The sequence below is a fragment of the Corylus avellana genome, chromosome ca6 (genome assembly GCF_901000735.1).
Source record: "Corylus avellana chromosome ca6, CavTom2PMs-1.0".
Taxonomy (NCBI): domain Eukaryota; kingdom Viridiplantae; phylum Streptophyta; class Magnoliopsida; order Fagales; family Betulaceae; genus Corylus; species Corylus avellana.
In genome coordinates this window covers 8,916,222-8,927,793 of record NC_081546.1, presented here as the reverse complement: position 1 = coordinate 8,927,793, position 11,572 = coordinate 8,916,222, and the positions used below count along the sequence as shown (strand labels likewise).

General features: G+C 36.9%; 1 protein-coding gene across 3 annotated transcripts; it reads right to left on the bottom strand.

Annotated features, from left to right (window-relative positions):
* Nucleotides 1–1,454: 1,454 nt before the first annotated feature.
* LOC132184861 (ADP,ATP carrier protein ER-ANT1) lies at nucleotides 1,455–9,354 on the bottom strand. 3 transcript variants are annotated; one of them, XM_059598641.1, is made up of 4 exons: nucleotides 9,236–9,354; nucleotides 4,369–4,657; nucleotides 2,980–3,351; nucleotides 1,455–2,136 (listed from the first exon to the last, which is right to left on the bottom strand). In XM_059598641.1, the coding sequence occupies exons 2-4, from the start codon at nucleotides 4,624–4,626 to the stop codon at nucleotides 1,825–1,827; spliced, it is 942 nt and encodes a 313-aa protein (XP_059454624.1). In that variant the 5' UTR covers nucleotides 4,627–4,657; nucleotides 9,236–9,354; the 3' UTR covers nucleotides 1,455–1,824. The 3 variants fall into 3 exon arrangements, with proteins under 3 accessions (XP_059454624.1, XP_059454625.1, XP_059454626.1); XM_059598642.1 differs by lacking the exon at nucleotides 9,236–9,354 and adding an exon at nucleotides 5,468–5,557; XM_059598643.1 differs by lacking the exon at nucleotides 9,236–9,354 and adding an exon at nucleotides 5,353–5,371.
* Nucleotides 9,355–11,572: the final 2,218 nt, after the last annotated feature.

Sequence of the window (11,572 nt, the reverse complement as noted above, 5' to 3'; positions counted from 1 at the left end):
TTAGTGGATTGTTCTGGACCGTTGGATCAACATCCAAAGGTCTAGATGCATAATTTGAGAGCCTCAAATTCCTTAGGAAATTCGAGGGGATCCCAGTCCGGTTAAAAGCTCCCTAAAATAGAAGAATGTGTCTCAATCTAAAATAGAAGAATTAATTATCCACATGTCTTAGAATAAATTCTAAGCAACCCAAATTAAAGGCCATAAATAATGAACACTAAAAGTTATTCCCACAAGGTATGTTGGATGCCATTGTTCTACCTACATCATACAACACTTCACATTTTCATCCTAAGATTAGCCTTTTCAACTTTAGCATCATAACTTTTTAAAAAGTATTTGTGACTATATATATATATATATGTTTCACAACATTTTTTCCTTTTTCTTCTCAAAATAAAAATATTGGCAAACAAAAACAATTCAAAACTATTTTTACATTTATTCCACACCAAAATACCTTTTTTTTTTTTTAAAAAAAAAAAAAAAAAAAAAAAAAAAAAAAAAAAAAAAAAAAAAAAACCTAGTTCTAGGTCACCTGTAGTACACATACCTCGAACTCTTGGCTACAAATTTACAATGCCAATCACAGTTTTACGTGCATCTATCAGTGCATGTCAGTACAAGAAATAAAGTGCTTTCGGAATCGGTAGAAAGTGAGGCCAAGAGCGTGGGTAGAAGAAGACAACAATTAAAAGCCTCCATTGATAAAAATATGGACTCTCGTGAAAGAAAAGAATACCATTGATGTGGAATTATTGCAATCATCACCCAACTTTTACTGCTGAAGTTATTGTGACTGCCACAAACCGTCCCAAAAATTAAAGGCGGTTTTGTCAATTCGCCAAATATTGATAGGTGTTTGTGACAAGTTGAAGTGGGATTCACAAAAGAAGCAGAAAATAGTAAAATAAATAAATCAATCATATATAACATCAAGATTTACGTGATTTTGGTTAATAAGTTTATATCTCCAAGCGGAGACGATTGAAAGAAGATTTGTTATTAAAAGATGGAGTATAAAGACTAGTACGGAAAAAACTAATCAAACCAAAGCCCCAACACATCTAAATCTGATCACTCACACACAAAGGATAATTATTAACAAAAGAGAAATATTCTCTTAATTCTCTTATGTGTTGTGGACAAAGCTATTGTCAACTGTAATGTCACCTTCTAACTACTGACACAGAGTGAAAACAAAACATGTTGGAGATCTTCTCTTAATCTAAATCACCAGCATAATCTAAAACATGTGCCATGTTCTGTGCATTTTAGAGAAGTACGAGGCTATAACTTCCATCATATGCACACAGCTTAGGCGTGTAATTTGGAGAGGAGAACTAAATATTCTCTGCAGCCTCTAGCTTCAATTTCCTTTTAACTTTTTTAAAAGGAAAAAGGAGAGTAAAAGGAAAAAGGAAATTCGAATTACTGACCTATATTTCATGAAGTGTAGTCTCCAACCGATTGAACTACCATTTCAGAACGCGTCACTTTGAAGAAGACCTTTATAGTTCTATTGCGAAACAAAATGTTTACCTAATTCTGTTGAAAAAACTAGAATACTATTAATTGTATCACAAACAAAACAAAACAATTATTAACTGTACAAAGACATTACATTTAATCTTTTGATCTTCTAGGCATACTAGGAGGAAGCTCTCCCAATAGGTCAACGTTTCCTTCCTAGCCTCTTCAATCTTCTTCGCCTATTTTTTCCTTTCTTTTTTTCCTTTCTACTTTCTCAAAGTAAATTTCCAGTTGACCCTTTTAGGGTAAAAAATTATAACTGCATTACTATACAAATCCTACTGCCAGGATTCACTTTAGAACTCTTTGAGGTGGCTCAAAACAATAACCATGTCTGTATGCAATCCGGTGAAGCTGATCATATCCTGCAAGTACTCCAGCCCCTGCCACACCCAGAAACATATTTGCAGTAACTCCTCGAAAAAGTGCTGTGAAACCCTCAAGGCGAATGATTTCACGAAAAGCATGAATGGAATTGCGGTACTTCACAGGTTGTCCAGAGGTCATCATCATTCTCCGTCGCACCGTGTCAAAGGGGTAGGCACAAACGCCAGAGACCGTTGTGATGCTCCAACCCAGCAGGAAACTAGCAAAGAAATTCCCCTGCAGAAAAATGAACGGCGCGCTGAGCGCCTTGAAACAAGCACAAAAGAGCATTGCACAAAGAAACTCTTTTTCTTTTTTCTTTTTTTTGGGGGGTGGGGGGTGGGGGGGAGGAATAGCTTGAAAGAACATCAACTACTTCAGTAAAGGACCACGTTATTCATGTGATTTCAACCTAACTTAGAAGGATCAAAAAGTTTGGAAATGAAAATTATTATGAGAATTTCATGAAAATTTTCAGCTGTCCTTAAAACAGATGTTCAAATCCATCTAACAAATTGATTATCTCCTATGTGGGGGCACAAGTTATTTATCACAGCAATAACCGTCCATTTCAATGTTTTTTTTCTTGATGAATAAGAAAGAATATATTAATTAAAAAAAAACAGAAGAACAGCAGCACAAGCCTCAGTTGACAAAACCAGCGAGGACAGCCAATGGGTGGCCAGACAAGAAAACTAACACCAGACCCTACACGAGCCACAAACTACCAATTACAAAAGTTACCCAACTAGCAAGACATCCCCACAAGAAGACACCAAGAACTTACCAACCATCTATTAACATTGGAAGGCTTAAAGCCAGAGAAGGAACTGACCTTAAGCCTCAAATGTAACAACATAAGCCTAGAATTCCTCTCTTTCCAAAGTAGGTGTCAGTAGCCAACATAAGCCTAAAAACCAAATCTATAATTCCAGAGCCAATTAAAGTCGAAGATCCATTTCAATGTAGCCTACTACAGTCAATGATCATGCTTCCAGTTAGAGCTCAAGATGCAAATTTACTCTCTCTTATGCAGACAGATATCTCAAGTACATGGTTGCAACAAGTATAGATGCTTACCTCAAAAGACCCGACAAGAACAATCGGCTTCATGGTGTCATAGATCCCAAAATACATGCCTCTATACAGAGTTATTCCCATGATTGAAGCTCCAAAGCCCCGGTAAAGGCCTACAATTCCATCACTTGACAAGGTTTTTCTGTAAACATCTAGTAGCCCTTTAAACTGGCGCTGACCATTAACTCGGCACTCCTTCGCATCAGTGCCGAGTCGAGTACGTGCATAATCCAAATGGTATAGAAACAATGAAGTAGTTGCTCCTGCTGCACTTCCTGAAGCCATATTACCAGCAAACCACTTTATGTATCCATCCTTCTCTTTTGAGCGTCCAAAAATGCTTTTGAAGTAACCTTTTAATGCAAAGTTGAAAGCCTATGGAAAATTTTAACATCTGTTCGGTGAAAGCATTTGGCAGGAATGTAATTTGCAAATAAAAAAAATTAATAATATTAAAATTTTAAAATTTACTGTTGAATGCATTAAGCAGAGAAACAAAAGTGCAACTTTCAAATAACAGTGCAGAAAAATCAAAATAATCCCTTTCCTATTCATCTTTGAAAATATTTGAATATCCTTTTTCTTACAAGAACGTTGCATATATTAGCTGAGGCTTGCAATCTACTAAGTTTTGGCCTTGCGTGGAATGCAAAGTTTCATGTTTATGATAAGCAGAAACTTGGTACCTATGCCAATGACATACAAAATCAGACATCAATATCACATATTAAATGGTGCTAAAGCTATGTAATCTGACACCATCAAGTGAATAGGACAAGAAAAGACCTGTAATTCTCTATGACAAAGAGAGTATAAAACAATTTCTACTAAGCCAGCCCAAGTACCCATCTAAATTAGTTCAGTAAAGTTGGTCAGAAGTAGTACTTAATTAATCTTTCATAGAAAAATAAAAAAGTGAAGATAAATATATATTTCTAAAGACGTTGACAGCACATATACATAGAGGGGGAAAAACAAAGGAAAGTTATCTTCATATTCTGCACTGAAATTTAAAACATTGTGTTGTTAGAAAATCTAGGTGAGGATTATATACAAAATCAACAATATTACATGCAAAGAAATTCTATAGGCAGTTATCAACATACTTTTTCAGAATCAGAAATCCCAATATTAGTCATTGTGAAGTGGGAGAAAACCATTCAAATCAAAAAAATTGAGAAAACAATGTCAGGATCTGCTCTATTCTAAGAAAAACTAAATCAAACAAGGGCACACACAAAAAGAGTGATCAAAATAGTCTCACATAGCAATATGCTATGGAGCTACAATACATCGTAAATTACAGACACAAAACCCTAACTGTTCAGAAATAACAATTTCCAACTCAAAATCTTAAAGAGCAAACAAGGTGTTTCGAGAAAAAGAAAATACCTGAGTGGGGAAATATCGTATGATATTCGCCTGATTACCTCTCCAGAAAGACAAAAGGCCTTCTTCTCTAAAGATCCTTCTGGAGCACTCACCAACACCCATATAAGGTCTCTTGAGTTGTCCTCTCTTTATCATCTCTCCTTGATTTTGCAACAAAAGTTTCACTCTCTCTAGTGGTGCAGCTGCACTTTTTGATATCACTGCTGCCACCCCTCCCATTACAAAATCTAGAGAAAATTTCTCAGACCGCATCGTCATTCCTGTTATCTCTCAAGTTGTCTGTTCAACTCTGTGGAAGCAACCAAAAAATTAAAAGAAAAGAAAAGAAAAAGAAAAAACACAATAGCAAGTAGAAGGAAAAGTGGAAATGACAATCACCAAATGAATGATGGTTTGAGAAATTAACATAAAAATGTAAACTAGAAAAGAATAACGATGGTTGCTCTGGTCCAAACTATGGACATGCATGTGTATGTGTATCAACACTACTCAAAACAAGTCTTCAAAGCTTCTAAAAAGGGTAAGTAGTTCCTTACTCCCACAATAAAACCAATATCTGCCATGCTCACACTTGTGTTACGAAGGCAGATTTGATGGGTAGTTCATATTTCTATGTAAATGATGTCATGGTTATTGGTAATGTTGAAGCCCATTTTAGTTACAAGCCATGCTAGAGTCAGTTGTTTGTCAACTTTGGAGTCTGTTGAACAGCTGATGCACTATCAACAGCCAAGCAAAGGGCCTCCCTACTTGGGTTTATGCCCTAAAAAACAATTCCTTTTGCATAACAGTAACTCCTAGCAGTTTGTAGAAGGTGGTAGGCTAGGTTTTCCAAGTCCTACTTTGACAAAGAAACCTAATACTACTTCTACTAGGAAACACAAGCCTACTTAAAGGGAGCTTGTGTAGGCATTAAAGCCCACAATCTTAGTCGCATAATCAAAATTGAGGAGAAGGTTTAGAGGTTTCAAAACTCCAGCCTACACATGTGAATTGAAGGAGGAGCATGAGGATTCAAATCAGCCCCATCACCAAGGTAGCAGATTGCCTAAGATGTATTGTTCTTGCCTTCACAACTTTTTTGCTTTGCTATGCTTACATGATGCTTGTTCATGGGATTTTTCCACTATATCTTTGAGATATATGCTCAATTCGCCTACACACTTGCATATGTCCAAAGCTCAGCTCTGTGCAATGAATGGACAAAAGTAAATTTCCAACAAATTCTACTAGTCCTACCACTAAACGTGTTGTTCAGGCGTCAAACCTTGAAGAGTATTATTATTAAGCATGTCTTCGTTTGTCAAGAGCATGGGTAAGAGAGGATTATTAAACATTGCTGAGAGTTTTTGCATTTGAACGAGTCGGAAGTTTACCAAAGAATGAGTTCAAAGTAACCACTAAATCACATCCAACATTTCTAAAGTCAAAAACCCCATTACCTATTGCTAACATCAATTTGAAGTCTCACATGCTTAGTCTGTTGGTAGTCTACACATCCGTTTGGGCATAATTCCCCTCCTTTGGATGCATGACTTGGATCAAGCCCACGATCATCAGGAACCACATGAGAGAAGTGGATTGAATGGAAAATGTCTGACTTGGAAGCCCATCCAGCACCAAATTGGATATAAGTGCATTGTATATGTGACATATGCTATTATCTAATTGGTTCTTTGACTAGTAATGGAGTACACGTGTTAAGCCTCAATGTACCGCTTGCCCACATTCTCTACAAAACATAAACTGGGTCAGCCCCCTGCTCAACAAAGCATAAACTGGGTTCGCCCTCTTCTTGTCAGCCCATCACCTTCAATCTCACCCACATCAACCTTTTACGTTAAGATTCTTAACTACAAAGCCCAAGGAATTAGCTTTCCAATTTTGGTATAATGGAACCAAACCAAGTTAACCAGACATGATAACCAGCTAGAAAGAATAGACCACCTGGACTCTCTCCATCTTTCCCATTTGAATACACTTAATCAACCCCAAAAGATCTTGGGACAAGACTCCATCACTCTTTAAGCTTTCTATGGCTGAGTTTCTCTCTCAAAAGCTTAATCCTCATTGGAGTCTAACTCTTAACAAAATCTTTTCCATTTGAGACTTGAACCCGTATCAATAGGACAACAGGGTCCTCTATCATTGGTCAGAATTACTGCCAAGCAACCACACACTCTCTCCTATTCTCTTATGTTGTTTTTTGGGTTGTTTTTCTCCTCTCTCCTAGTAATTCTCTCTCTCTCTCTCTCTCTCTCTCTCTCTAAGGTTAATCCTCATTGGATTCTAACTCTAACAAAATCTTTTCCATTTGAGACTTGAACCTGTATCCATAGGACAACAGGGTCCTCTATCATTGGTCAGACATTACTGCCAAGCAACCACAGCTCTCTCCTATTCTCTTATGTTGTTTTTTGGGTTGTTTTTCTCCTCTCTACTAGTAATTTTCTCTCTCTTCAGTTGTTGACCATCGTTTATAGGTTGGAGAATGTTGCAAAGGTTGTAAGTGGTGTTGATGTTGAGTACTCCCTTGGCATACTTCAATTTTGGAACACTTACACGCTTACACCAACAAAATGTAGATTAGCATTTGGCATACCTATAAGCATCCCCTATTGCCTTTGGATATCTTAAGGTTGATCTCATTAACCCACATAACCCATACCCTTGCTGCCAGCACAAGAAGTCTCATTTTTTATTCCATATCTGTGTTCACCATACCACTGAACCGTCAGCTGTAGTCAAGTATTTTGACTATCTTCAGGTTTTATACTAGGATCCATGATTCTGTCTGTTTCACAACTAATCCCACCATCAATAGATGTCGAAAAAAATGAAGTCTTTACGTCGAATCATAGGAAACTAACTACCGTATTCTAGAACTGAATATGGGTAACCGCTGAATGCCACACAATAAATTGTTTAATCCCATACAACAAAGTAGTAAACGCTGCGCAACTGTTCTGTTAGAACCAACAGTCCAGCAACTCAAACAATTCACTACTAACACTAACATGATTATACCATCTAAAGCTATGATCCTCAACCACTCTCTTTCTCAACTCATACATTTAGCCCTTTATGTATATCAATTACTTAATTAATTCCTTTTACAATATCTACTCACTTCATTTCAACAATTTACTTTGTTTTGTGACTAGTAAAAAAATTTAGCATCCTTTTTCGTACTTGACTCTCTGATCATTAACTCGAGTCCATCATCAAGCCCGTGCATGCCACGAGTCTTTGATGCAAACAGAGCCCAACAATGTGTTATCACATTAAAGAATTTTAATGTCAAGGACTTCCATTATCTTAGTACTACTGACGGATTCAAGGAGTTAAATAAAAACAGTCTTTAATCATTGAAGAATTAACTCTTGGATCTTCTAAAACAACATTGCATTACCCAATGCACGCAAACAAAGAAAGTAGAAATAATCGATCCATCATGCCAAGATATGCAAAAACTTCAGCAAGTATGATATATATACAACATGTAATATGGATCATAAACTTTCAACTTAGAGAAATGTCCATTATCCTAAAAGGCTAAAATTATTTCTAGCACTCTCCTTTATAAGAAGGTACAGTCCTGAGGAAGAGCAACAGAGCAACATGCTTCATAGTAAGAAGAACTTACAGTTCGTAGCCTCTTAGACACACATACATGAATATTACCAAAGCAGAACATTATACTTCTCTCTCCAGATCATCAAGTCTTCAACTTTCCTTTCACCTTTAACCTTACATGACTAGCCATTCAGCACCTCTAATATCCCAATCACAACAATGCCTCACGACTCTATAAATCAGACTTATCTCTGCGCTGATTCACCTCATGTAATCCCCTTATCATTCATGATGATAAATAGAAAACGTCCTTTATGAAAGCAGCATTTATACACCAACATTCTCCAAAATTTTATCAGCTTATAGAATCCCACTTCAAAAACAGCCCCTTTTGTGAAACCATCAACCACTTTCAGAATCACTTTCCGTAGAACTCAGACATTCCGTTTACAAGAAAATTTTAAAACCATATCAATCTCTACAGAACAAATTTTCTGGGGAGAATCTACAAGCTAATAGCTAATCTCGGTTCATTCTTCCAAAGATCAATCAAATAGGAAACGGACAACGCAATTCTCACACCAAGCAATCTTCACACTTAAAGCTTGCATTGAAAGTCTTTACATCTAATGCCACTTAATTCATATTCATATAGCGGTCCAAAAATATCCATGATCCTAATTGAACATTCATATCAACCATAAAACCCATTTTCTATCCCTTAGCCCAACTTACCAACCAAAACATACCAAAAAATTCGATTCATGAATTGCTCCATATTTCCACCATTCTCAGTAACATATGATATGCAACGAATAAACAATCCCAAAAAGCCATTGCACCCACATCAAAGTTGAGCTCAAAACCTTTTCAAACGGAGAAAATCGAGCTCAATGTTTTATGCTTCAGAGTCCGTATAATTGGTACATGAGACTTGACAAGGCTGGCAGCCTGGCACATACATGGCTTAACCCAACTCATCCCCAAGAATTCAACAGCATAAAAGAAAAAGACAAAAATCTCTAATTCTCTTCTCGATTGCCTAGAATGTCTTTTCTTTCTTTCATTTTTTAAGATTGCCAGGTTCCAAAACAGTTGGACAATCCTAGATTAAGGGAACTGTAGTTTCCTCTTCAATTCCGAGATAATTCCCAGCAACCAAACGGACATTAATGTCGTAACAATGAAATTATAAAAAAAAACAAAAATAGAGAAGAGACATCGAAGTAAGAGAAATAAATATCCAGTGAGGGAGAGAAAAAGGAAAATAAAAAGAAAGAGAAATACTAACCTGGAAAAAAGGTAATTGAGAAATAGGAAGAGGCTTTGGAAGGGAAATGGCGTAGGGGTGGGTGAGGCTTAATTGCGATGAATGATCCTCTCCTCACCCCCCGTCGCTCTCACTCTATGGACGAGGTTTAGAATTATAGAATTTTTTTTTTTTTTTTATAAGATTAATGTTATTTACAATATCATATTCTTAGCATGCGTCATATAACTTCAAAAGTACTCTTTTAGCACTTAAAAAACGGTGTAAAACAAAAGCTGGTAAAAAAATTTTAAAGTGTTTTTTTTTACTCTAAAAATTACTAAAATGCTCTTTTTAACAAGAGCTTTATTTTTAAAAACACGGTTTAATGAGAATGTACTTCCTAACCTTACTTTTAAAACGCTCTAAAAACCAACGGCTTCATTAAAAAAAAAAAAAAAAAAAAAAAAAAAAAAAAAAAAAAAAAAAAAAAAAAAAAAGGAAGAAAAAAAAAACATCAATTTAATGAGATTACTACGCTATTCTAGAAAGGGTTAAATACCTAATACTCCTAGAGTTTCATTTCTTTATTTTTTTTCTCTTAGGATTTGATTTTTATCACATGAGGTACTTGTGATTTTGATTAGGGGTGTCAACCAGGTCCGGTTTCTCGATTTTTGGCCAAAACAGGGGACCAGAACCAGGGTACCCCGGTTCTTGGTTTTGGGAAGCCGGAACCAGGAACCAGGTCCCGGTTAACCGGGGTCCCGGTTATCGGCCGGTTCTGATTTGTACTTAGTCCAATAACCGGTTTTTTAAGAAAATTGATTGATGATGAGAAAAATTCAAGATTCAATTGCAAAATAGAAATTAAACAACTTTCTACCCATTAATTTTTATTTCCACCACAAACACAAAGAATATAATATGAAAAAACTGAAACTTAAGGGAATTTAGAGCTAAAATTTATCAATAAGCCATCCGTTTATTATAGCTTCAATCAAACACGGACAACAAAGAAGCCAATTTTTGGCCAAATCCACAACTCAACTTAGCAAAATAAGCAACAATCGGCAAACCCACAACTTAATTTAGCAAAATAAGCAACAATCGGCCAAACCCACAACTCAACTTAGCAAAATAAGCAACAATCGGCCAAACCCACAAATTAATTTAGCAAAATAAGCAACAATCGGCCAAACCCACAACTCAACTTAGCAAAATAAGCAACAATTGGCCAAACCCACAAATTAATTTAGCAAAATAAGCAATAATCGGCCAGAAAGAATTTTATTTTCACTCTTTCTCGGCAACCAAACACATCTCTAACTAGCGAGATGCACTGATGGTGGCGAAACCTCAAAGTCTCTCGCACTAGCGCACTAGAGTTTGCAAAAGGCTTCATGTGTGATGCACTGATGGTGGCGGAAGTGAAAGAGAGATTGGCGTTGAGTCATTGACTGACGAGAGAGAGAGAGAGAGAGAGAGAGAGAGAGAGGCGTTAAGGGGGGAGAGAGAGAGAAAGAGAGAGGCGTGAAGTAATTAACCTAAACCTAAACCTAAAATAAAAAACAAAAGTAATATATATATATATACCCCGTTCCAGTTTCCCAGTTTTTACAGGGTGCCAAAAACCGAGACCAGAACCGGGGTCCCCGATTTTTGGTCTTTTTGCAACCGGAATCGGAACCGGGTCCCTAGTTTCCCTATTTCCCGGTTTTCCGGTTCCGGTTCTGGTTTCTCGGTAATTTTTGACACCCCTAGTTTTGATAAAGACCAAGTTGGTCATTCCGTCCATTGATCGTTAGTTGACTTAACGGAAGTCCACGTTACTGACACCGTGGACCAATTAAAATTGGACACTTGGCATAAGTAGCCACGTCATCAGTGATGACATGGTCACCTAATTAAATTTTTTATTTTAAAAAATATATATTTTTTCAAAAAATAAAATAAAAAAAATTTAGGGTGGCCGTAGGCCAGATGGGGGTGGCCAAGGTGCAAAAGGGGTGGCCGAAACCACCCCCAATGGGTACTGGGGGCCACCCCCATGGAGCCGATCGATCGGCCACCCCCAGTACCCACTGGGGGTGGTTCCAGCCACCCCCTTGGGCACCAATGTCACCCCCTTGGCAGCTTGGAGGTGGCCGATCCGGCCAGATGGGGGTGGCCAATTATTTTTTTTTTTTTGGAAAAAATATATTTTTTAATTTTGAGAAAAATAAAAAATCTAATTAGGTGGCCACGTCATCACTAATGACGTAGCCACTTATGCTAAGTGTCAAATTTTAATTGGTCTATGTGTCTGTAACATGGACTTTCGTTAAGTCAACTAACGATTAATAGATTGAATGACTAATTTGGTCTTTATCAAAACCA

Excerpts from the sequence above, each read along its gene's own strand:
- LOC132184861 (XM_059598641.1), bottom strand. The coding sequence starts at position 4,626 with ATGACGATGCGGTCTGAGAAATTTTCTCTAGATTTTGTAATGGGAGGG. Across the intron at positions 3,352-4,368 it reads TACGATATTTCCCCACTCAG|GCTTTCAACTTTGCATTAAA; the intron begins GTATTTTCTTTT and ends AATTTTCCATAG. Across the intron at positions 2,137-2,979 it reads TTCTTGTCGGGTCTTTTGAG|GGGAATTTCTTTGCTAGTTT; the intron begins GTAAGCATCTAT and ends ATTTTTCTGCAG.